The following is a 24,990-nucleotide window of genomic DNA, read 5'->3' on the forward strand; positions in this document are numbered from 1 at the left end:
TAACTATACTTCCAACGCCAACTCTGTCCTAAACTTTGTAGTATTTATTGTAGTATTTCTTCAAAAATAGAATTGTTAACATATCAAATTCTTATCTAGAGGTATATCTCTAACATCTTAACATGCAGCATGAGCACAATAATATAATTATATCTGGAGTATTTAAAAATTCCAGATTAACACCAAGACCACAATTCTGTAGAGAAACTAGAAGTAGTGTAGATTGTAAATTGTATAGCTTACATAGAAATTTTATTCATTTACTTACAATAATAGTTCAAGGTTACTACATAGACATGGATAGCTCACCAGTCACCACCAGAAACAGAACATTTCACAGATGTTTTATTTTTTGAATACTTATACTACAGAATTAAGACACCAACTAGGCGCATTTTATAGCCAACTGAAAAGAAAAATCAGGAATCTGAACTGTTTGCTTTCAAAGTGTTCCCAACATCAATGACAAAACGATACTTAACATCACCTTTCACCAGCCGCTCCATTGCTGTATTCACATAATCCATAGAAATAACCTCAACTTCAGCAGTTATCTTGTGCTTTGCTGCAAAGTCAATCATTTCCTGTGTCTCCTTTAAGCCCCCGATACCACTCCCAGCCACTATCTTCCTTCCCGAGATCAGAGGATATACCGGTAACTCAAGAGGTGTAGCAGGTACCCCAACTAATACAAGCTTCCCATGATTCTTCAACAGCTCAAGCAATGGCAATAATGGATGTACAGCAGAAACAGTATCAAGAATCCCATCCATTGTCCCCTTGGCCGCCTGCATTTGTTCCCCGTTACGACTAACTAAAAATGAATCAGCACCCAAATTCTCAATGGCTTCTTTCTGTTTGCTGGGCGAGGTACTGATCACCGTCACTTTGGCGCCAAAAGCCTTTGCAAATTTCACAGCTACATGGCCTAAACCGCCCAAACCCACAACACCAATATGCATTCCAGGCTTATTAAGTCCAAAATATTTCAAAGGGCTGTAAGTTGTGATACCTGCACATAAAAGAGGAGCACCACAATCAAGAGGCAGACTGTCAGGCCAGCGAATCACAAAGTGCTCGTCTACAACCATAATATCAGAGTAACCTCCATAAGTGGTGGATCCATCCAAATATGTTGAGCCATAAGTGAGAATCATTTTAGAACAGTAATTCTCAAGATTGTTCTTACAATCAGCACATGTTCTACATGATCCAACCATACATCCAACGCCTACTTTGTCCCCAACCTTACATTTCTGAACCTTTTTACCAACTTTTGTTACTATCCCAACAACCTCATGACCAGGAACAAGAGGATATTTGGATGATCCCCACTCATTTTTTACCATATGAAGATCTGTATGACAGATTCCGCAATACAAGACCTTGAAAGTCACGTCTTTAATGCCCGTAGCCCTTCTGGAGAACTTGAATGGAGAAAGAATACCAGCTTGATCTCTGCTTGCCCATCCAAATGCCTTCATTGGATGTTCATTCATTGCTTCAAGCTCCGCACTGTACCTTTTTCTTCTGAAAGTAATGCCTCTTTGTTGCAATATGCATTTAAGAAATTGAAGAAATCGTTTGATATATTCCATTGCCATTTGCTACTGTACATATTAAAGGCAAATCGTCACTGCTTATGAGTTATGCAGATGTCAAATATTATTATTAATTTTTTAATTAAATGATCATTTTCAAGGGAAAAAAACTGAAAAAGTAAATAAGTATAACAATAACACTCGTCTTTTTTCAGTTATTTAAATCAAGAACTCCAACTAATAACCAGCAGCAGAGAATATTAGTGGCTGAAAACAGAATTTTTCAATTAAATATAGGAGACTCGGCATTAACATATAATACATTAATAACTAACAAACTACTTGCAACGAGTATACCAACATACATGAATGAAGCTGCTTACCTGAATGTTGACAGTGATGAACAATTATAGAACTAAACAGCTAAATTTATTGTTGCAACTATGAGCAAATCTAGAGAGCGAAAATACAAAGTATGAGGTGGACAGGTCCAATATTTATAGTGTTAGAAGAAAAATGATATGGGAGAATCCATTTCACGCAGTAAGCTAGATGCTTTTCTTGTTTATGTGAATGATAAAAGAGTGAAGAAAAAGAAGGAAGATTATTCTTATATGATGTGTAATTGTACATTTGTAATACCTCAGATGACATCTTTAAGGAGAAAATGTGAACTTTTCGGGTCAGAAAAAGTAAAATAATAAGCCAACGGTGAAGACTAAGCATATAACAAACTTACAGTAGCCATTAAAGTAACATGCAAGTTAAAGGAGTGAAGCCAAATAATATGCTTTTCTTGTGTCCCTGTAACTGTTTTATAAGGTAATATTAATAGCGTTTTCTACACAAACTAACTTCACAAGTCACAACATTACCTTCCCCAATAATAACTCTTAAACTTCAACATGTTCCGGGTATCTTTTCAACAATTATACATGTCAAGTATCTACTCTTCTACAAGTCAATTGTTTTTCAGTTATCTAAACTTTTGAGAAGAATAATAGTCTCCATAGTCCAATGGAAAGAAAAGAGCAACTAATGACAGATTAATATACACCATCTACATAAATAAAATAGTTCTTAAGGCAAGAATCCTTACTAAAATAGAGTATACACATTATTACTAATATACTTGTATGTCTAAGTAAAACGGTTGTTCTTCCTTCTGTGCTCCCTCTTTTTCTACATATGCAGCGGCGGGGTTACAGGTTACCACAGAAGAGAGAAAACAATTCTAAATGCAATACTGATTACTATAAGAGTTTACACATTATTACTTGCATACTTTTACGTACCGATAATAAAATATGATATAATAAACATTTGGCCTGTATAAGTTAAAGGCTGCAACAAGGTGCGAAAAGGGTCGGACCAAATGAGTAAGGACTTCTGCATCAACAAGCATTTCGATGAAGCTACCATTACGGGCATTCCCGATGTCGACCTCCATGTGCAAATAATCGAGGTCCTAGAAGAGATGTTCTCATTACTCAGTTCCTCATTAGATAGTGTGTTGCTGTGTTACATAAATCCCAACTGACAAATTGATATATTACTTTAGCAAGTCGGTAAGTCTCATCCTAGGTTTCCACTATATCTTTATCTATAAAGTCCCGTCTTTTCTCTTTTAAACTAATGGCTTGTAGCTCACAAGCCATGACAGAGCTAGGTCTGTAAGTCTATTAAAGGAAATAGAAAAAAAGATGAAGACATCTTCTCATATATAAGTTAAAAAACAAATTGCAAATCCTTTTGACTCATAGTTCAGTGTTACATATAATGAGAAAATGGGACGAAGTCTACTGTATAAACAGATGCAACATCTACAATAGATGTACTTAATTAAAACACGTCAGGTACTTGAAAGTTCATTAAAAGAATTTGCTGTAATTTTATATGATTTGACTGCAGATTTACAAGCCTCAACAAACATCAGCAATAAGATACCTGCCGGAGTAATGAATTGTCCACTGCCATCATGTACTTCAAAAGCTGATTGTTTTTATCAGGTGTCAAACTGTTTGATATTCACATCTAGTAAATCTGGTGGTATCTATTCTCTTGTGAGAAAGGTCATCCGAAAGCATCCAATAGTGATAAAATAATTAGCTATACACGGCATTACTCAATCATATATGCTTCTTCTATCATGCTTTCACGGTTATGTAACTCAAGCATGCAAGAGTAATGTTCTTGAATGGGTTTTATACCATAACGCTCCTTCATATAATCGAATAGCTTCCCACCGGTTTCTACATCATTTAAATTTATACATGCACTTAAAACACCTACGAAAGTGATTGCATCCGGATGTACATTAGCCATCTCCATATCTGTAAACAAGGAAAGGGCTTCCTCTCCACATCCATGGACGCCCAAACTAGTAATCATCGAATTCCATGTTGCTAAGCTTTTCATTTCCATTTCATTAAACACCTTTTTTGCATCCTCCAAACTACCACATTTGCTATACATGTCTATAAGAGCAGTGCCAAGATAAGTTCCAACTTTAAAACCACACTTCAAAGCAAATTCATGAACCCAAGTACCCAACTTCAAGCTCCCCAACTCCGTACACGCTATCAACAAACTAACCAACGTAAATTCATTCGGCTTCACATTCTCTAACTGCATTCTCCAAAACAAATCAAACGCCTCTTGCGGCCTCCCATTCCTCGCACACCCATCAATAATCACCGTCCACGAAACCACATTCCTTACCGGCATTTCCTCAAACAAACCCCTAGCCACATCCAATTCCTTACAAACCACATACCCCGCAATCACAGTAGTCCACGACACCACATTCCTCACCCGCATCTTATCAAAAACCTTCCTCCCATAACAAACCTCACCGAACTTAAAATAAAAATCCATCAAACAATTCTGAAAATACAAATCTCGATCAAACCCACATTTCACCGCCATCATATGCACTTCTTTCCCTTTCTCCAACCCCTCACACGCCTTCACAACAAACGGAAACGTAAACTTATCAAATTCCACTCCTTCCCTCACCATTCGATTATAAAACCCGACAGCCTCATTACCCCTACCATTTACAGAAAACCCCCTAATCATAACATTCCACATAAAGGTCATCGGTCTGCTAGACATTTTATCAAACACATGGCGTGCATACTCCATTTTCCCATAAGACGAGCAATAACGCAGCAAATTAGTCACAACTCCCTGGTCTTGAGATAGACCAGTGTAGATTAACTTGCCATGAATCTGTTTCAAGTGTTTAAAGTCTTGACATGTGTGAATTAAAGAAATAGCATCATCAGAACTAAAGATTATAGGAGAGTTGATTAAGTTTGTGTTTTGTCTAGGTAACGATTCTGGAAAACATGTGAGACATGCCACCATTATATATCCACTTCCGATTAAGGATTAGATCGAACTGGGTTTAAGTGGGTTTGTGTTGTTGGACTTATCATTTACAACGTTGGTGAGTTGAGTTTCACTGGTCCTGGTTTGTTTATTTTTCCCTCTCCATTTTGGACATGATATGTTGTTATCCTTCATTTTTATTTTCAGTTTTTTTTTTCTTTTTTGAATAAGCTATTAAGCAGTTTCATGTCGATCGAATCCAAAATTTAGGATGACGAGATACAAGTACTTTCCCTATATTTTTAGTTTCGAAAAATATTCAAGTTTAACATATACATTGCTAAGAATCAAGTAAAAGAACTAACTGTAGTAATAACATTTTTTTAGAAATTGCAAAAGTAAAAAACTTGATTTTGCTTGCATGTGATTGTGCATTGTGTTTGTACAAGAATTTTCAGTTTGAGCAGTTTTATTACAAATAAATTTTAATAAAAACAATAATTTTGCTTGTTTATCTACACAATGATATTAAAAATTATAAAAGTTGAAATTCATATGTGTTTATTTGTTGTGGCCTAAAATATCTGAAGAAAAGTCATGCTGTATCATAGAAAATGCAGAATCTAAAGTAATACAAATACTATTAAACTCACAAAGGAAGGACCATTGACTACATGCAGAATGCAACGACCTGCAATCATAATGAGCAGATGATGTGTATATTGATCAGCTGAATGGTGATTGATCGGCTGCTTTTGTTGATTTGTTCTGTTTTCTGCTTCATTCTGCTGCTTGATCAGTTCTCAGTTGTTTCTGCCACTGCTGAAGGTAACTGAGCTACAATTTTGAAAATACCTTTTTGTAAATCCAAGACTGTTTAAGTAGAGAACCTAAGGCCAGACTGATTCTAGACTTGACGCGGTGTTAGCAGTGTGTTTAGGAATAATTTTCTGCGTTTAAGAGGCAACGTCGAATGTTCTGCAACTTTTATGCTTATCCTTTTGTTTGAGAGAAATTCTCTGCTGTATTTTTATTATGGTTAGAAAAACACAATTATGACAAACTTGGGTTGAATTGACTTTGTGTACAAATGTAATCAGTTGATAGACGTTCAGAGTCGATAAATATCTACTAGGGAAACAAAATCACTTACTTGAAGACATGTTTATGATCTCTTACTGTCTTGTTGCAGAATGTTCCAGAGTTTTAACACTTAGATGACTTGATTCTTTTCTGTAAGACAGGCGATGTTTTGAATGAACTAAAGGATAAATTAGTCGATCCTAACAATGTTCTGCAAAGTTGGGATGCAATTGCGGATCCTTGTACTTGGTTTCATGTTACTTGCAACGGTGAGAAAGGAGTAACAAGAGTGTAAGATACATAACCACTCTTTTGAGTAGCTTGCTATTGTGTTTTTGCAATTTTTTGGATATCCGCTGCACATTGTGACAGCAACATAAGTGTTGCTTTTGTCTATTCCAGCGATCTTGGAAATGCAGACCTATCCGGTGTACTGGTTCCACAGCTTGGTCAGCTTTCGAATTTGCAATACTTGTAAGCCATACACTTCATCTGCAAATTAATTGAGTGCCCTCTAGGGTAAATTTATAGCATTAATATTTGATTTGTGATCATTCTCTTTATTGATAAGTTCTTTTACAGCATGCAGTCTGTTTAATATGCTTGCTGACATGTTTTGGGTGGCTTCTTCTGTGACAGGGAACTTTATGGTAACATAAGTGGAAGAATTCCTGATGAGTTGGGGAACTTAACAAACTTGATCAGCTTGGATCTTTACCAGAACAAATTGAATGGTTCGATTCCAGACACGTTGAAGAAGCTTCAGAAGCTACAATTCCTGTACACTCTAAACATCTTACAACATCTAAGTCTTGTTATGATAACAATTTTAAGCTACTTTTTGTAACAAGTGATCATCTTATAGTTCATTTGTTATGTCTTGGGCTACCTAAGATTCAATGGAAACTGAATATTTACTTATCTTACCCCTTGAGGTTCATGATTCCCCTGCAAAGCATTCTAAATTTATTATAAAAATCAATGGAAATCGAACCTTACTATAAATGGCAACAAGAACTTTTCCTTTGTCATCAACAGTTCTATTGTAAATAGAATCAATAAGATCTGTCATGAGTAATTTATGTTAGATACTATTGCAATGATATACGAGGCATAAATGTGGCTGATCTGTTTCCCTACTTTGCAAGGATAGAAGACTGAACAACAACACTTTAACAGGATCTATACCTTATTCTCTGACTACAATATTGTCACTGAAACTCCTGTAAGTTCCAATTGATCTTTTGGTCAATATGAATAACATGAAATCATGACAAGAGTTTAATGATATGCTACCATCTTGTCCTGTGAAATGCAGTGATCTTTCGCACAATCATCTAACCGGTCCAATTCCAGTCAATGGATCCTTCAGCCTTTTTACTCCCATCAGGCACATCCCTAGTTAAACTTTCTGCTAGTAGTGTATTATGATCATTATAAAGCATTATGCTAATTGAACCTTTTTGGCTTTCAGTTTTGACGGTAACGATCTCATCAGTCCTCCAGTTTCTCCACCATCTTTACTTCCACCATCATCTCCACAAGGTCTGAATATTGTCTTTCATTAATATTGACATCGACTGCTAACTAGAATGTTGCGTTCCAAAATCTTCTCCCTTTAATTGTAATAATTTTCCTCTGTGTTTCCTAAAAGTTCTCGTGTGCTGATGACTTGTCTGACATAGTAAATACTTTTTTTACCTAGCAATCTTTAGGTATTCCTCAATGTTCTGCAACTTTTCCTACCCCTTGAGGTTTATTCCCCTGCCAGCACACTAAGTTTATATTCATTCACTTGGGAACACTTACATTCTAACAAGGATCCATTGTCCCAATGTTGAGGCATGAAATGAGTTGAGAATTACAAAAGATTACTCTTTCATATGTCATTTCAGCCTTTTTGATTGGCTATGTCATTTCAGGTGTCAACATTGGAATTGGAGCTATTGCCGGTGGAGTTGCTGGTGGTGTTGTGCTGCTCTTTGCTGGTTCTTTAATTGTGCTTGCTTGGTGGTCAAAAACGAAGAGACGTGATCAATTTTTTAATGTACCAGGTTTGTGTATCTGAAATTAGCTTAAGCTGATCATTATAGTGTTTTAAAGCATAATATTTCACACACTTTTTGCTGTTGCAGCTGAAGAAGACACAGAAGTTCATCTAGGGCAACTTAAGCGGTTTCCTCTTCGTGAACTGCAAGTTGCAACAGATAATTTTAGTAACAAAAACATTTTAGGCAGAGGTGGTTTTGGCAAGGTTTACAAAGGTCGCTTGGCTGATGGAACGCTAGTGGCTGTAAAAAGACTCAAAGAGGAACGGACACAAGGAGGGGAATTGCAGTTTCAAACAGAAATTGAGATGATCAGCATGGCTGTTCACCGAAATCTACTTCAGTTGCGAGGCTTTTGTATGACTCCAACTGAGCGCTTGCTTGTTTATCCATATATGTCTAATGGAAGTGTTGCGTCGTGCTTAAGAGGTACTGCTCCTCAAACATCTTCAATTTTTGAAATTAATAACATTGTTTTCTATATTTAAAAGATGCCTGTGAGCCTGTCCATTAAAATCTTATGTTTTAATAGAAGAAAAGAATAACTAAGACTGATTTTTTACCTTAAAGACATGTTCCATAGTGGCATTTTAATGAGCTTATTGATGCATTACAACAGAGAGAAGTGAGTCACAGCCTCCAGTGGATTGGCCAACAAGGCAGAGAATCGCCCTTGGATCTGCAAGGGGACTTGCTTATCTGCATGATCACTGTAATCCTAAGATCATTCACCGTGATGTCAAAGCTGCAAATATATTATTAGATGAAGAGTTTGAAGCAGTTGTGGGGGACTTTGGGCTCGCTAAACTCATGGACAACAAGGATACTCATGTTACCACTGCTGTACGTGGAACTATCGGACACATAGCACCCGAGTATCTATCCACAGGGAAGTCTTCAGAAAAGACTGATTGTTTTGGCTACGGGATCATGCTTCTGGAGCTCATTACTGGTCGAAGGGCTTTTGATCTTGCTCGCCTTGCCAATGATGATGACGTGATGTTGCTTGGTTGGGTAAGCATTAACCAGCCCTTTTTGTTCAATTTTAGTTTATATACATTATTTGGCTCTAATACAACATCGTTTTAGTAGACAACGCTGGTGAGTTCTGTGGTTGATTTTTTTATTTTTAAGACTGTCAAGAAACTAGTTACTCTAAAACCTCAAGGTGTCAGAGAATTACCCTTTACAGGATCTTATATTATTCTAACAAAGACTCTCTGTTATGCAAGTGAGTTCTATTTATTTCCAGAGCTGACCTATGAAGAATCTATTAATTCCTGTTAATTCACCCTCATATCTCAGGTAAAAGGGCTTCTAATAAACAAGAAGCTGCAATCTTTGGTTGATGCAAATCTGCAGAGTAACTATGTAGCTGAGCAGGTGGAAGAGTTGATTCAGGTAGCATTGCTCTGCACACAAGATTCACCAGACCAACGCCCCAAAATGTCGGAAGTTGTTAAAATGCTTGAAGGTAATGGCTTGGCTGAGAGGTGGGAAAAATGGCAGGAGGAGATGTTCCGTCAAGAGTCCAATAACACACACAATCCATTCACTCCCTGGACCATTGCTGATTCCACTTACAACCTTCGAGCCGATGAATTGTCTGAACCAAGATAATCTCTTGATATCACATATTACATTTACATTTTTCTCGACAAGGACCTGTAGATTTTTTCTAAGTACTCATAGCTCAATGTGCTTGAATATATTTCTTAAAATTTTCTTCTTTTGAATTGAAGTATTTGATATCATTACTGACATTTGTTAAGTAATCAGTCACTCTAAAACTTTAACGTGTGAGTCTCTCCCTAAAATGAGCTCATATATCATGTTAAGTAGTCAGTCGCTCATTCTCTCTGTAACTTTAAGGTGGAAGGCCACAACAGGATCTTATAGAATACATAATTGTGTCAGAAACTTTGTATTCTTTACAAAAACTGAACATTCTTTGTAACACACTTGAAAAAACACGATAATAACAGTACATGCATGAAGCATCTGATGATCTGTAGTTCTGAAATCAACGAGAAATGAGAGGAGTAGAGGTTTTAAAACTGACACGAAAACAAGCTACAAGATAAAAATTGATCTTGTCCTTAAACCTACTGAGCACCAAATTTCTATCTTCTCCGCAACGAACAACTGCTAGAATCATCTTCTTTACTTTACCTGCTCTGCTAATTCGCACACGACTACTACTTTCACTTTCACTTTCCTCGTTTTTACGTTCCTCGTCGTCGTCGCCTCCCCATTGAAGCGGGTAGCTCCTTAAGAACACTCTTCTGATGTTGTAATCCTCGTTGCGGAAGCTCCTTTCTCTTGGATCTTTTTCCTCTGATAATGTTGAGTCCATGTTGGATGAACAATGTGTTTTATATGAAGTGAGCTATTGCCTAGTGTTCTTATATATACTTGTATTGAATGCATTATAATTATTATAGTGTTTTTGTGTGGTCTGATTGTGTTTACATTATAAGCAAGGTCGACACGGTGATGCTGCAGCACGAAGGATTACATACCGACGGGCAAGGCAAACTAAAAGCGATAAGTTGATACTCCCTCTGTTTTTATCATATTTTGTGCACCTTGACAGTATAGTTAGAATAATAATTTTTAATTTTTTTTTATGAATAAAACATATAACTAAAACTTTAATTTAGAAAAAGAAAATTTTTAAAATATTATTTTATCTATACGGTCAAAATACTTAGAATTATGTGTAACAAAGTCAAACGACGTATAAAAGAAAATAGTGGGAGTAACAAACACTCAGCGGCAATGGTTGACTTGAGTCCAGTTTTACTATTTTGTGCTCAACCGTTCCAATTTATCTATTCAACTTATTTTGACCGAAATTTCACAGGACATTATCGAAAATATTTATAAAAAATATATCATTAGAAATTATATTTAAGAAAAAATGAGTTTTCATTACTAATGATATAATTTTTTAATTAAAAAGGAGTTTTTCAAAATAATGAAAAAAAGAGTTTTTATTTTGGGTCAATTTGACCATTAAAAGTTAAATAAAACAGATAAATTGGGACGAAGGGAGTACGTTCCAAATTAGTTAAAAATAAATTATGTAAAAATGATAGTTTCATTAACTTTTTTAAAGTGTTTTTTTTGGTAAAAAGTCGGGTTTCAAATTTTTTTTTGACAAATACGATATGCAGCCTTATAAATGGGTATCTGTTTTAAAATAATTTCTGAGTGAGTGAGGGTTGAATAAGGAGGAGGACGACGGAACACTTGAGCTAAGATTTTAATTTTTTATTCAAAAGAAAAAGTTAAAAATGATTTGTCCAACTATTATAATTTTGCGGCAAAAAATTAAAAAAACAACTAATTTGAGATAGAGAGAATAAATACATTGAAATCTGGATAACAGTGAAATTGGGCCTTGAAGATATGAAAAATGAATAAAGCAGATGTTCTAATGGATCAGAAATGGGCCACGGCCCATCTTCTTCTTTGACTTTCTATGCAATTTAATTTTGGCAACTGAACTGAACTAAAAATGAGACGCAAGACTTCGAGTTCAAGTAACGGAGTCAACTCCTCCGGCAACGAACCTCACACTGTTCGAAACTCAAATAATACAAATAATTTAATTACCATAATATTAGTAAATAATAATGGCAAAGCCTTACTCGTATTTATAATTCTCGCACTAATTTTCATCCATCTTAAATCTACCGAAAAAGATCCGATGGAGAGAGTTATCACGCCGTTCCCTTCTCCAAAGCTCATAGATCTTCCTATGGTAAATTTTAACTTGTGTGTGTGTTTTCAGTGTGTGAAATTATCCGTTGACTAAGTTAGTTATAAATTGACTTAGTTTGTTATGAATTGACTTGGTTAGTTATGAGTTTGTTGCAATTTGTGTTGTGTAGTTTCAAGGTGAGCACAAGGAGAGTTTGTATTGGGGGACTTATCGACCGCAGGTTTATCTCGGTGTTCGGGCTAGGTATTGCTGCTAATTCAGCTGCATTGTTGTATTGCTAGTAAATTTCGGTTTAATCTCGATGAATTAGTACTTTATTATTGGTTCCTATGTGATAGATGGAATGATATTTTGAACTAGTTTTATTGATAATATCGGTAAATTAATGAAATTCTCCGGTCGTGAGGCTTTTTGATATGTAGAAATTTTATCGTAGTAAGTTATTTTTCCATGTATTAAGTGGTCTATTGATGTGCTTGATTTTATTTTGTCTTGTAAAGATGAGTTCGGAAATGACTATTGATAGCAAATGAGTTGTTTAGATTTATATTAATGCTGGATTAGATATGTTTCCATCAAGTATATTCCTTGTTTTTATTCGGTATAAATAAGTCGGTTAGATGAGTAGTCTTTTTGTTTTGTTTATTTTTTTAAAAGCTTTGCGAGCTCTAGATTTTGTGTTTTTCCTTATCAATTCTCGCCCCTTTAGTTTATAGGCTTCCTATGATTGAATCCTTTTCCGAATTTAGAAATAAGTTTATTCTAAGCTTTGGGCATTAGGTCGAATTTCAAGGTGATTAATTTTAATAAAAGGAAGCTGTTTACTGCGGACACTTGCAACTTTGTACTGCTTCAATTTTTTTACTATAATATTCTTGTAAATGTTTTTTTGTATAATTTGTGTTGTCTTTAAATCTTCTTCATGCTACAGCATTCTCATAGTCCAAGTAGTCTATTTAAGAGTTTCATGTCTATACATTTTACTCTTTGGGTTAGCTTTGAATGAAAGAATTTGGAAATAGTACACTATCATGCTCACTACCGATGGAGGGAATACAGTATCTCCTTCATTATATACTTTAACTTAAATTTATTTATGCATTCCTGTACAGGCATCTGTGATCATAGATATATATATATATATATCTTGTTTTTTTTTAATAAAGAGATATATGTATATATCTTCTTGGTAGGGTTCCACAATCTCTGGTTGCTGGCATGATGTGGATCATTTATAAGGAGGGGACGTACTTTATACGGCATGTTTGCCAAGATTCTGATGATTTAAAAAAATATGGTTGGACACATCATAATGGTCGGGATTATGGACATCAAGATCTGGTTGATCAAGATTTGACCTTGGTAGTAAAATTTTTAAAATCCAAGGGGGACTATAGTGGCTATGGAGGAGACTGGGTTGTTCGAAGTGATGTAGAAATGGAGAAGTAAACATCTTTTTGCCTCTTTATTTTCTTTTCTATATCTGTAATTTGCCAAAGGCATTCTACTTTCTGGTTCTCTCATGACCTAAACGTTAGAGCCTGGCTTTGCATAATGAAAAAATGAATAAATTACACTAAATTGTATGATGCAAAAAAAAAAAAAATACTCGACTTTGTGTTAAAACTGATGAATGCACTAGAATTGTGCTAGAATAAGGTGCATGTGATGATACTGAAGTGTGATTTATTATATGAACATCAGTAATTTTTAACTTTTTCTTATACTTTATTTTTGGATTTGAAGAGTTTGCCAAAAATAAAGGATATAATGTGTTTATGCAACCAAGATATGCCACAACGATTCACTTCATAAAATGACTTGCATGGTTTCCTACTGATTTACAATATATCAGAAACTTGAAATACTGATCAACTGTTCATACCCAGTTCTAAAGAGGAGGGAAAAGCGCACCTTTTTTTTTATATAGCTGATGAAGGAGAAAATGCTCTAAGTTTGGGTAAGGGAGTCATGGGCGATCATAATGATTCTGTTCTGGCATCAGGCTCACGATCAGATGTTGGAAATTGGGAGCTTCACTTAAATTCAAAGGTATGTTATTAAACAGGAATGTTATCAAAGGCAGTCTTATAAATTTCTTTTTATGATTTAAATCTGGTAGGTTCCAAGAGGTTCCTGAATGTTATGGACACGCAATTCAGTAGGTTCCATGAGGATTCTGGATGTTTTGGACACTGAATCCAGTGAGTTCAAATGCTAAAATGCTTAAAATCCTCCCAAGCGGACAGGAAAACGTCTACATGCTTAAAAGAGAGAACATATAATATCTTGAGATTCATTACTGCATGACATATAGTTAAATATGGTCTCCTACTTTTAGATTCCTCACTTTAGAATAATTTTGCAGGATGATCTAGAAGTTCATTATGCTGGTTTCAAGACGCCTGACATTTATAAGTTATCCAATCTGGTTCAGGAAAATGTTGCAGCCCACGTGTGTAAAACTTTTTGTCATCAATTCGTCTCATCTATAAATTTGTTATTTATTCAGTGTTCTCATAATCCTTTATATACTTTTCATTATTGACTCATAAGGAAGATCCTTAATGATGCTTTAATGTTTTATTCTACACGTACTCGACAGGCAAGAGAACATAATAATCTGCAGCTTACCGACACATCTGATGCTTCTCCAAATATACTAGTTTTTCAGGTATTTGATCAAGCATATATTATTCTGTCCTCCAATATGCAATACTTCATTTGAAATATGTGTGCATATACTATGTATATAACTAATCTTCAACCTTTCTCATGCACACTTCCATGTGTATATGCAGATGTCCTCGAAGGTTCCATTTGTAGTTGACGTTGCCTTCGTATCTGGAACTGGTTCTGACAGTTCACGAGTCAAAGACCGTGTCAGCAGCCTCACAGGTGGATAAAAGCCTGTTTATCTTGGTTTATTACTTCTGCAAGTGGTGTTGATATGTAGTATACCAGTATAATATTTTTACCTAATAGAGGACAAGTCAAGTCAAAACACATCTAAAACCTGTGCAATTGATTTTTAACTGGGTAAAGAAAATAAATGTTACATGAAGAAGTAATGGAATGAATTGCATTCACACCAGTGAGTGAATTAAGAGCTAAATGGTGTTATCGTGATAGTCAATTGTCAAATTTAGGCTGGTGACCTGGGCATAATTTGAATCTCTTATTTGAAGAAAGGAAATCTTTGTCTCAGAGATGAGAATTAATAAAGGATAGAGGGTAGGTTTCACTTGTAGTTATCTTGTTAACTGTAGTTGCAATTAATAAATTTAAGTTCTTCATTGTAGCACCAAGACCCGGGCTACTTCATGTTGGAACTTCTACTGTTCCTTATGAAGTGTAATATTGTTGGGTAAGCTTATGCATCGGGTATACCATCTAAAACAAAGAGAGAGACCTTACAACAATGTGATGAGGTTGAGGAGGAAGGTGATCAGAAAGAAGCTGGTGGATTAAATGGTGCACAGTTACACTATATGCAAGTTTTCGATCCCAAGGAAAATAACTGCTCTTTCCAATGGGGTTTGGTAGTATCTGATCTCAGATAGAATCATAAAAATGTTAAAATTTTAGGTATTTAAATATGTGAGGAGTGCATGCGTACATAATGGTAGTAACAGTTACAAAAATATATTCTCACAGTGCCGTTACATTTGTTTGATGGAAAGGGGGAGCCTATATATCAGTTAGATTTATCAGTGCCAAACTAATTTCTTTTAGTTGAGATGCTGCCTACATATCTTTTTATTCTAATTAATACAGATTTATCCGTGTTACAACTTATAACAATACTTTTTCACTCTCATAGTTGCCAAATTTTGTGTTACGTAAAGGTACACTTTTGACAAGTAAACTTAACGAGAAGCAAAATGAGTTGGATGGCAAATTTAAAAGGTTTTTTGGCACATCTGAAAAGGTATTATAGCAAATATGTCTTCTAATATTGGTATAAAATAACGCAGTTCTTTACTGTGCATAATTTTTGAGGCTATGTAACCTGAATACGGAATTTTCAGCTTGAGTACAAATCGATGGAAGTGGGTAAAGCTGCGATTGGAAATTTGATAGGGGGTATTGGATACTTTTACGGCCAGTCAAAAATTTCCTTGCCAACTACCACTAATGTAAGTCTCTAATATATGTACCTTGTTTATATAGTACACATGTCTCCTGATTTTTACAGCTGCATGCATGCTAGTAAGTGAACAATAAACCATGTTATCGAATATCCTTTCTTATTCTTTTTTTAAAGAGTAAATTGTAGTTGTGGGTCATACTTCTTCTCGTGCATAAACTTTCATGTGTATGCTAGGTCGTTAGGTTAAGCTACCTGCTTGGCCTCTCTGACATGATAAACCTGTTTGCGTCTGTACATTTCTTTTAGATTTTTCCGAAAGACAGAAAAATATCAGGAGGGGACACCATCTTAGTGTATAGTATAGACAGCCAGACGATGCTGGAATCAAACTAAGGCATAAAATAAAAGGAGTCTTCACCAGTATGTATAAAAATCTTCCTGTCCACCACTAATTAAAAACAATAAAAAACCTCGTCTTTTCATTATTCATATAAACTTTCGACCTTTCTTTCATTCGTATTGCAATTTGCAACTAGTATTTTCAATAGTTGTCATCTCTTTGAATATCTAACAAAGTCATACAGTGTGCCATTATATCATGCAGCATAAGCTTGGTGATGATGTACTCTTATATTGGCCAGCTGAGTTGTATACAGCTGTTCCAAGTCGTCCTTTCTTTCCTAGAGGATTCCTATGGGATGAAGGTTTTCATCAACTAGTGATTCGGTTAGTAGGCTGCTTTAACTCGTGTTTGTACAGTTGGAATTCTATAATAGCCTTGTTAAGGGAAAATGGTGGGAAATTTAAATTTTTGCATGATATGGCGATAGTGTTTGATTTACGAGGTGACTGCTTGCTTTCTTTACATGAATAGACAATGGGATATCTCTATCTGCTTGGATATTGTTGGCCATTGGTTAGATCTCATGAACATTGATGGATGGATTCCACGAGAGCAAATTTTAGGTGCTGAAGCTTTGAGGTAATGAAAGGTTTTCTTTTTATATATTTTCCGTGTCCTCTTTTTTCTTTAAAAAGTGTCAAGTTTATGGCTCTTTATGTTTGATGGTCTAAAATAAGTCACTTGATGAATTGCAATAATTTCTCTGCTCTAACCGCAGTAAAGTACCAGCAAAAGCTGTAGTTCAGCATCCAGATAATGGAAATCCACCAGCTTTGTTTATGGTTTTGCAAGGTAATCAATTTATTGAAACAAGATATTCCTTCTAAATAACTTCCTTTGGTGTTATGTGACTGCATTATGTAGAATTTAACGTGCATGTCATTTTTGTGTTCTATTCATATGAAGATATATTTAGAGTGAGTGGAGCTTCTTAGTAAATTAGCAATTTAATAGCTGTACTTTAATAAGAGCCAAACGGAGCTACATGCAGTATTTAATTAAAAAATACTTGTTAATATTAATAGAAAATAGGAGATCGGTAATGTCATATTACAACATATAGAGAATTTACTGTCAGTATTATTTAATATATCAAATCCATGAAATCCAAAGAGTCCCATTGCTATTTGTACAATAGCATTTTATTACAACAATGGACAAACTATGTTGTTTAAATAACCCACTGTCAGTCTGTCACCCACCCACATACCTATATTTTGCATTAGTTTATCAATCTAGTCTTGGCAACACTGAATTGGGATTTACTACATCTATTAAGTTTATCACGACCTTTTAGTTGCCTAAATAACCACTTCTACTTTCTAAAACTCAATAGCGTTAATTTTCTAGTTTTGGGGTTTGATTGAACCATGCAACTTTGTATCATCCAGATCTAGTTTGCAGCATGAAAAAGAAGAAGTTTAGTGAGGTTGAAGAGAAACAAATCTCATCTTTCTTGGAGAGAGCTTTTGTTCGCCTTGACGCATGGTTTCAGTGGTTTAACACCACACAGTCTGGTATTTGCATATCTTCGTCCTTATTCCTGTTTCTTCTTAATAATTCATTTTCTCATGATAATCATCCCTCGGTTATTACTTATCTACAAAGAATTCCGGTTATACTGTTAATGTTCAACCTTTGCACGAGTATCGGTTATTACAATAAATTTTTTCTTTTGCAGGAAAGGATGAAAGTAGCTACTATTGGCATGGAAGAGATAATACTACCATCCGTCAACTAAACCCACAGGTCCTACTTTTTAGCCTTTGTATTTGTAGATTTTTTTTGGTTCTTCCTTTTTTTGGGTCGATTGCTATCACATGCCTCAAGTACTCAATACGTAATTTTAGTGGAAATAGAAATCCATTGACTTTGTGTAACACCGTTTGCTATCAGATGCTGTCAGAAACCTACTACTGATATATTTTATTGATCTTTTGCCCTGGATTTATATCCATGGAATATATAATTTAGCGTGTAGCAATTTTTCATGGTTCTTGTGCTAAGATAAGTATATATGTCTGATCATCAAATAATTCGGAAAATTGGTATGAAATGTCAGACATTGACCTCTGGTTTTGATGATTATCCACGTGCATCACACCCAAATGATGAGGAACGTCACGTGGATCTTCGATGTTGGATGTTTCTTGCAGCAGATTCCTTGCACTCTATCTCAGATTTTCTTAAAATAGAAAGTGTTCGTGGCAAGGTACGATATATATTTAGTGTCTACTATATGGGGCATCTACTGGACATTTGGACCTAAGATATTTTTTATTCTGATTGCAGGAGTACAAATTAATGTCTAAGGTTTTCTCAGACTTTGAACTTCTTAATCAGGTTTGTTAATGCTTTTTTGTCAGAAAAAGCAATTTCAGTTAACTTACCTTCCTTGTTCAACAATAGAAAGTGAGTAATGTTTAATTACACTAGTCACGCAGTTATATGACATTTTAGTAACATTTGTAGATGCACTTTGACAATTCATTTGGAGCTTATTTCGATTTCGGAAATCACACAGAAAAGGTATGTTGTGCATATTGCTGTTTTTGCCTATTTTGATCTGGCCTTTCAAGTAAATTGAAAGTTCTTCTTTATCCAGACAACAGAAAACAAAAACCAACCATGCTTGTTTGTTTTGCTAAACGACCACGCATGCTTTTACTTGGCTTAGCTTAAAAAAGTGCTACATATTACACTGCTTCGGGACCTGAAGGTACCATCCCATTGCATGCGACACATCTAAGGCAAAATAAAGGTGAAAATATAATTTTAAACCTAATACAGGAATCATATGCATCTAAGCTGAAATAGTGTAACCGAAAAGATGATGGATAAAATGAAATCATTTGCACACACTTCGGCACTTCATGCTACTCAGTTAACAAGAAACTAACTTTTAGTTCTGTAATCTGATGGGCCGCTCTTAAAAATGTGAACTGAGAAAGTCCATAAACATGCAAAAAACAGAGAACCCTCTTCATTACAAGAACCAGTTCAAACTTCACACTTCACAGATAGTTCTCATAATAATTTGTAAGAAATTATGGACAAAATTGTAAAATTTTACCATATGCTTCTATAGTACAAGGAATTGTAAGCTTTATTAGACTAATCAGATAGTAATGCTATATTTTTCACAATGACCCATTCCATTTCTCATATACATATCATTCAGGTTCGTTTGTCTTGGAAACTAGTGGATGGACCAAATAATATCTTGAGCAGACAGCTTATTCGAGAAGTTTTAGAGGAGCCAATACTAAGATTTGTTCCTCATATTGGTTATGTTAGCCTTTTTCCATTTATCTGGAAAATTGTTCCTGCGGTAAGTTGCATAAAATTCACTCTAATAAATCATATCTCATAGCTATTCCGGGGGTGCACCTCTATTCTTTTTCTGGCATAATCTAAAGAGAAAAAACCCAACTTGTAGCATGAAGCTTTGGAGATCGCTGCTTTTCTTTTATCTTGTTTTTTATCTACCAGTCGTAGAACAGAGGGAATATGTTAATCATTTAATAATCATATCACATGATTTATGTCGGCATATCTATGGACAGCAATCATGGATCTTAGAGAAACAGCTCGACCTCATCTCAGACAAGGCAATCTTGTGGAGTGACTTTGGAATTCGCTCGCTAGCGAAAACAAGGTAACGAACATAATTTCCGCCAATTATGCTTAATTTAGAACTTCATAGAACAAAAAAATTAACATCATGTTTTATTGTCACAGCTCGTTGTACATGAAGTACAATACCGAAAATGATGCGCCTTATTGGAGAGGTTCAATTTGGATAAATATGAACTACTTGATTCTATCCTCACTGCACCACTACACCAAAGGTAGAAGCCAAGATTGAAAAGAAAAAGACATTTTCTTGAAGGATTGACAAATTTATATCTTACTTTTGCATCTCTCCTCAACATCTAACATGCTTTTCTCTCAATGATATTAGAGAATGGACCATACAGGGAGAGGGCCGAGAAGATCTACAATAACTTGAGAGACAATTTAGTAAGGTACTGCTGGGATGATCTTTGTCCGCATGATGTATTTTCTGTGTCATATAATAGTTTCTGAATTATTCTTTTAATGTTCTTTTTCTTTAATTCATTTGAACTTCAGTAATATTGTCAAGAACTATCAGCAAACCGGATATTTCTGGGAGCAGTATGATCAAGAAACAGGGAAGGGAAAGGGTGCACGAGTATTTACCGGATGGACATCCCTTATTCTACTAATCATGGCTGAATCCTATGGCAATTGTTAAGTCAATTTTCCCCTGGCTGCCAAGGGCATTCAATTACATTAGAACCCTGTACCAGCTGCTGAGAAAAACTTTCCGTTACGTCAAAATCTTCGGAGGATGTAGTTCGAACCCAGAGAACAGAACGCAGTGCTGCTGAAATATTAATTCCCGTATATGTGACAGAGTCTAAAATCTCAAGTTTGTAAAACTTATTCTGGCGCATGCGTTTTAGATCTAAATTGTTGTTTACATCCTTGATTTCATCAATGTAATCATTGTGAATCATCGTGATCGCATCTCCTTCTCATTCCCTGTATAAAACAACAATGAATTCATGTTTTGTTGCACAACTAGTTGTGTGCTTCTGATGTGTGTATATTCTTGTTTTGCTTGGTTGATTCACGTCTCTAAACAATTTTTGATCCCGACGAGGGGCTTCAATATGCGAAGCTAAGTGTCTATGTCTGACCACCATCAAATAGATCGGAAAATTGGTATGTCATGTCAGACATTGACCCCCGTTTGATGATTATCCACGTGCATCACACCCAAATGAATCTTCGATGTTGGATGTTTCTTGCAGCAGATTCCTTGCACTCTATCTCAGATTTTCTACTGGACATTTGGACTGATAATTTTTTTTTTTTTTTATATACTGATTGCAGGAGTACAAATTAATGTCCAAGGTTTTCTCATACATTGAACTTCTTAATCAGGTTTGTTAATGCCTTTTTTATCAGAAAACTCAAGTTCAGTTGAGTAACTAACCTTGTTCAACTATAGACAAGTGAGTGATGTTTAATTACACCAATCATGCAGTTATGATGACATTGTATGAAATTATGGACAAAAATGAAAATTTTCACGATATGCTTCTATAGTACAAATTTTGAGCTTTATTAGACTAATCAGATAGTAATGTTATATTTGTCAAAATGACCCATTTCATTTCATTTCATATAATCATAATAAATTAAGTTTTGAAGGAAGATTCCTTACAACATACATCATGATTCAGGTAGAAAAGTTCCATTTCAGAAAAAAGGCAGAACGCGATAATTAAAAAAACACAAACTAATCATAATTGCTGATACAAAGGTGATTCAAATTCAGGAAGGCTTCAATCCAAGACCATCATATTAAGCTTCATTCACCTTCTTGGAGTTATAATACAATGCATCCCAGTTGACTGTTGCTGAGAAATTTTTGAAATTCTTTGTTAAAACCCCGGTTTTACGAGCAGAAAAAGACATAGTGGCTTGGAGAGTATGACCATCAACAACCAAGGAGATGTCCAGATATAAATCAGACTCAAATGGAACAGCTACAAGGGATCTGGACAAGGGAATCAGGCCATCAGTTCCTACAATTATTCGTTTCTGTTGCTGTTTCAGAAAGAGTACGCTAGTAGCCCTGCATTTGTCCAATTCAGTGTTGGATGCGGAAATGCATCCATGAACATTTACTGCAACGGAGGTCTTTAACCTAACCTCCACTCGTGCTATAGTGGCATGAGCATAAAAGCCCATGAGAAGAACAATATCTCCTGTGCCATCAGTTGAAGCAAGTTTTACCTCCTGTAAATAAGCATCATCTCTAGAGTAAAATTGCTTATTAGCAAAAACATCATATATGTGACCCTTGAAGGCGCCATGAAAGAGATCAATGTCCAGGCTGTTACAATCATTTTGGAAAGGAATAGGGCCTTTGATGTCCTTGACATCAAATTCATCTCCGGGTTGAAGTGTTTCCCTAGTGTCCTCCTCATCTACTTGGCCTACATTGTATATGTCAAGAATACCAACAGGAGATGCCATGTAAATCCTGCCAAGCTGATTCCGAGGCTCTACATTAACTTCGCCTAGATAGACTATTCCAACGATCTCCAACATGGAGTTGCATTGTTTCTGAAGGGACATAATATTAATGTTAGTTAGTAACTTAGTGGAGAGTAGGAAAGATATCTATACCAATTAAATCCCAACAACTGTGTCCCTGCTTTTTCTCTTTAGATTAAAACACGTATACATTACACAAGTACTACCTGCAGGTTGTGGGGGATAATTGATTACATAAGACAATATACATGGGACTCGGGAATTCTAATATCGCTTATATCCCTAATTTTTACAATGATCCTACCAGCAACAGCTTAAAAAGAAACAGAGACGGTGAACTGAAGATGTTATCCCATATGACTGGACGTACGTGTATACAAAACCCTAGTACGGTATATCTATAAAAACATGAGTACGAGTACTAGGTATTAATTCTTCCGATTAATCCTCGATTTTCGATAAATCAAATATATATATATATATATATATATATATATACCTGCATCCAGATCTCATCATCGTCCTCTAATTCGTCCTCGTCTGAATCTGAACAAAAATCTACAGGCAGCCGTTGATCCGGTAATCCCAAGGATTTTCTCATCTCTCTATAACTGTCGTAATAACTGCAATCCAAGATCAACACAAACAGCATAAATCAACACGATTAATTTAATAAATCAACGAATACCAAACAAACAAATCAAACCTGATAATTACATTGACTAGACCGACTACCGACCAAACTTTTAATTTTTCGTCTTTAATATAACAGTATATATATATATATATATTATACTATTGTAAGCAAAACATAGGATAATTTAGTTGGTTGGTTCTCATCTTCACATCTTCCATAAAAAAAATACCCATTTCCATAAAAACAAAACACAAATTACATGCACGTTAAAAACATACATACGCATCACAACTATTCCAAGTTCCCTTTCCCGCCACATACATGACTCTTTATTCATTCAATAGTCTAACCATCAGTCCCCTCAGTGTAACAACTAACAACACCGCTAAGTCCCTAGCAAAAAGAGAGAAGTAATAATTTTATATGTCTATCAAAGTTTTACATGGATAATAAAAAATAGAACATAATATTATTTTGTTATCAAATAGATATATGGCTGATTAAAATATATAGTTATAAAGAATAAACTAAGATTTATATTTTTTATGAAAAATGATTTTTTTACCTATAAGTTGGTTTCAGAGAAACCAAACTTAACACGACTTAAATAAAAAAAAAGTCTTGTCTTTTGACATGGTAGTATTGTTCTCTCGTTGAGAGGTCTTTATCGTTTCAGAAAGTTTTAAGTTCAGTGTTTGTCTAGTCATCTAGTTTAAATCCCATGGATACGGTTCGCAGCAGTCTTCAGGAAATGGAGGAAGGTTTCGCTATGATTAGTTTGGAAGAGGAGGAACAAGGAGGTATAACTTATGATGAAAAGGAAGGGGGCCTGGGTGAAGTGGATACAAGGTGGTGTCTTGTTGGGCGGTTTCTTATTGAGTCACTCATCGATTATCAGGCGATGCAGCACAAGATGGCGTCACTTTGGCGACCAGGCAAAGGGATGTATGTTAAACAATTGGAGGCTAATAGATTCATGTTCCAGTTCTACCACGAAATAGACATCAAGAGGGTGATAGATGGAAGTCCGTGGACTTTTGGACGATTCCATTTGTTATTTGCAAGGCTGAAAGAAGGAGACAACCCAAGAACATTGCCCATCAACAAATTAGATATATGAGTACAACTGCACGATATGGAGGCTGGATTTATGTCACAACGGGTGGTACGGGATATAGGAGACTACATTGGTACATTTGTGGAATCAGATGCAAAAAATTTCATAGGGGTTTGGAGGGAGTATATGTGTGTCCGTGTTATAATTTCGATTGATAATCCGTTGAAGAGGAGGATGAAGTTAAAGAAAAACGCAGCAAACTGGTGTTGGGTCAACTTTAAGTATGAGGAGATCCCGACTTTTTATTTTATCTGTGGTTTGCTAGGCCATAGTGACAAGTTCTGCGCCAAGTTATTTGACACACCGGAGGAACCGATCGAAAAACCCTATGGTTCTTGGATGCGTGCTGAGCCTCATCGGCGAAATCATACTATAGGAAGTAAGTGGCTTAGAACGGGAGGGGCGGCTCCGGTGAGTAGTACAGTGACCGACAGAGGTGACAAGGTTGTTACCGAAATTGGTGCTAATTTGAATTATCAAGGAGGGAATCCAGGAATAACAGATATGAGTAACATAAAAGAAGCCGGAGCCAGTAACGGAGTCAATCAAGGGATCCTATCTGCAAGTCCTAACAGAAATATAAATATAGTAGCAATCGATCAGGATAATAATTCGTTGAAAGAGGGACCCACAATTGCTGAGCTGGAAAATAAGGCCCTGGTGATAAACGACCCAAAACGTAGAAGGAAGGATAATGAGGTTGGGCCCAATGGGAGTAGTACTACGGACTTGGACATTATCATGAGCCCACAATTTGAAATTAATGAGAACCAAAAAAACTTGTTTTTGGCGGGTGCTGCAGTGCAGGCCCGCCACTCCTCATGAGTACTTTTAACTTCCAGGGCTTGGGGTCGCCCCGAAAAATTCGGTTCCTAAAAGGAGCTGTTACTGTTAGTTAAGAAAGAC

General features: G+C 35.6%; 5 protein-coding genes across 7 annotated transcripts; 2 read left to right on the forward strand and 3 right to left on the reverse strand.

Annotated features, from left to right (window-relative positions):
* Positions 1-214: 214 nt before the first annotated feature.
* LOC141677313 (8-hydroxygeraniol dehydrogenase-like) lies at positions 215-3,629 on the reverse strand. 3 transcript variants are annotated; one of them, XM_074483184.1, is made up of 2 exons: positions 3,489-3,629; positions 215-1,610 (listed from the first exon to the last, which is right to left on the reverse strand). In XM_074483184.1, the coding sequence occupies exon 2, from the start codon at positions 1,602-1,604 to the stop codon at positions 420-422; it is 1,185 nt and encodes a 394-aa protein (XP_074339285.1). In that variant the 5' UTR covers positions 1,605-1,610; positions 3,489-3,629; the 3' UTR covers positions 215-419. The 3 variants fall into 3 exon arrangements, with proteins under 3 accessions (XP_074339285.1, XP_074339286.1, XP_074339284.1); XM_074483185.1 differs by lacking the exon at positions 3,489-3,629 and adding an exon at positions 2,837-2,969; XM_074483183.1 differs by lacking the exon at positions 3,489-3,629 and adding an exon at positions 1,925-2,795.
* Positions 3,630-3,662: 33 nt separating this feature from the next.
* On the reverse strand, positions 3,663-5,080 carry LOC141677312 (pentatricopeptide repeat-containing protein At3g26630, chloroplastic). Its single transcript, XM_074483182.1, has one exon. The coding sequence runs from the start codon at positions 4,911-4,913 to the stop codon at positions 3,663-3,665; it is 1,251 nt and encodes a 416-aa protein (XP_074339283.1). The 5' UTR covers positions 4,914-5,080.
* A 381-nt stretch (positions 5,081-5,461) lies between these two features.
* LOC141677311 (somatic embryogenesis receptor kinase 1-like) lies at positions 5,462-9,771 on the forward strand. The gene is made up of 11 exons (XM_074483181.1): positions 5,462-5,705; positions 6,122-6,251; positions 6,363-6,434; positions 6,600-6,740; positions 7,114-7,185; positions 7,279-7,350; positions 7,435-7,505; positions 7,883-8,014; positions 8,096-8,437; positions 8,628-9,022; positions 9,314-9,771. The coding sequence occupies exons 1-11, from the start codon at positions 5,612-5,614 to the stop codon at positions 9,626-9,628; spliced, it is 1,836 nt and encodes a 611-aa protein (XP_074339282.1). The 5' UTR covers positions 5,462-5,611; the 3' UTR covers positions 9,629-9,771.
* A 1,810-nt stretch (positions 9,772-11,581) lies between these two features.
* On the forward strand, positions 11,582-20,890 carry LOC141677517 (mannosyl-oligosaccharide glucosidase GCS1-like). The gene is made up of 22 exons (XM_074483486.1): positions 11,582-11,777; positions 11,908-11,981; positions 12,932-13,183; positions 13,628-13,790; positions 14,107-14,193; positions 14,344-14,412; positions 14,540-14,636; positions 15,587-15,669; positions 15,770-15,877; positions 16,436-16,557; positions 16,706-16,813; positions 16,953-17,026; positions 17,626-17,751; positions 17,916-17,983; positions 18,297-18,446; positions 18,527-18,577; positions 18,707-18,763; positions 19,416-19,565; positions 19,801-19,892; positions 19,976-20,085; positions 20,199-20,262; positions 20,369-20,890. Exons 1-22 carry the CDS (start codon positions 11,724-11,726, stop codon positions 20,511-20,513), a joined length of 2,304 nt encoding a protein of 767 aa, XP_074339587.1. The 5' UTR covers positions 11,582-11,723; the 3' UTR covers positions 20,514-20,890.
* Positions 20,891-21,616: 726 nt separating this feature from the next.
* Positions 21,617-22,989, reverse strand: LOC141677921 (uncharacterized). Its single transcript, XM_074484046.1, has 2 exons — positions 22,830-22,989; positions 21,617-22,399 (listed from the first exon to the last, which is right to left on the reverse strand). The coding sequence occupies exons 1-2, from the start codon at positions 22,980-22,982 to the stop codon at positions 21,632-21,634; spliced, it is 921 nt and encodes a 306-aa protein (XP_074340147.1). The 5' UTR covers positions 22,983-22,989; the 3' UTR covers positions 21,617-21,631.
* Between the last annotated feature and the right edge of the window lie 2,001 nt (positions 22,990-24,990).

Source organism: Apium graveolens, chromosome 8 (assembly GCF_009905375.1).
Source record: "Apium graveolens cultivar Ventura chromosome 8, ASM990537v1, whole genome shotgun sequence".
In the NCBI taxonomy this organism is placed as follows: Eukaryota; Viridiplantae; Streptophyta; class Magnoliopsida; order Apiales; family Apiaceae; genus Apium; species Apium graveolens.

What these genes read in the sequence shown, in the direction of transcription:
- LOC141677313 (XM_074483184.1), bottom strand. Translation starts at nt 1,604, where the DNA reads ATGGCAATGGAATATATCAAACGATTTCTTCAATTTCTTAAATGCATA.
- LOC141677312 (XM_074483182.1), bottom strand. Translation starts at nt 4,913, where the DNA reads ATGGTGGCATGTCTCACATGTTTTCCAGAATCGTTACCTAGACAAAAC.
- LOC141677311 (XM_074483181.1), top strand. Translation starts at nt 5,612, where the DNA reads ATGGTGATTGATCGGCTGCTTTTGTTGATTTGTTCTGTTTTCTGCTTC. An exon ending in ATATTGTCACTGAAACTCCT is followed by an intron (nt 7,186 to 7,278) that starts GTAAGTTCCAAT and finishes TGTGAAATGCAG; the next exon opens with TGATCTTTCGCACAATCATC. An exon ending in AGCCTTTTTACTCCCATCAG is followed by an intron (nt 7,351 to 7,434) that starts GCACATCCCTAG and finishes TTTGGCTTTCAG; the next exon opens with TTTTGACGGTAACGATCTCA.
- LOC141677517 (XM_074483486.1), top strand. Translation starts at nt 11,724, where the DNA reads ATGGAGAGAGTTATCACGCCGTTCCCTTCTCCAAAGCTCATAGATCTT. An exon ending in GTTTAACACCACACAGTCTG is followed by an intron (nt 17,752 to 17,915) that starts GTATTTGCATAT and finishes TTTCTTTTGCAG; the next exon opens with GAAAGGATGAAAGTAGCTAC. An exon ending in TCGGAAATCACACAGAAAAG is followed by an intron (nt 18,764 to 19,415) that starts GTATGTTGTGCA and finishes CATATCATTCAG; the next exon opens with GTTCGTTTGTCTTGGAAACT.
- LOC141677921 (XM_074484046.1), bottom strand. Translation starts at nt 22,982, where the DNA reads ATGCTGTTTGTGTTGATCTTGGATTGCAGTTATTACGACAGTTATAGA. An exon ending in ATGATGAGATCTGGATGCAG is followed by an intron (nt 22,400 to 22,829) that starts GTATATATATAT and finishes ATGTCCCTTCAG; the next exon opens with AAACAATGCAACTCCATGTT.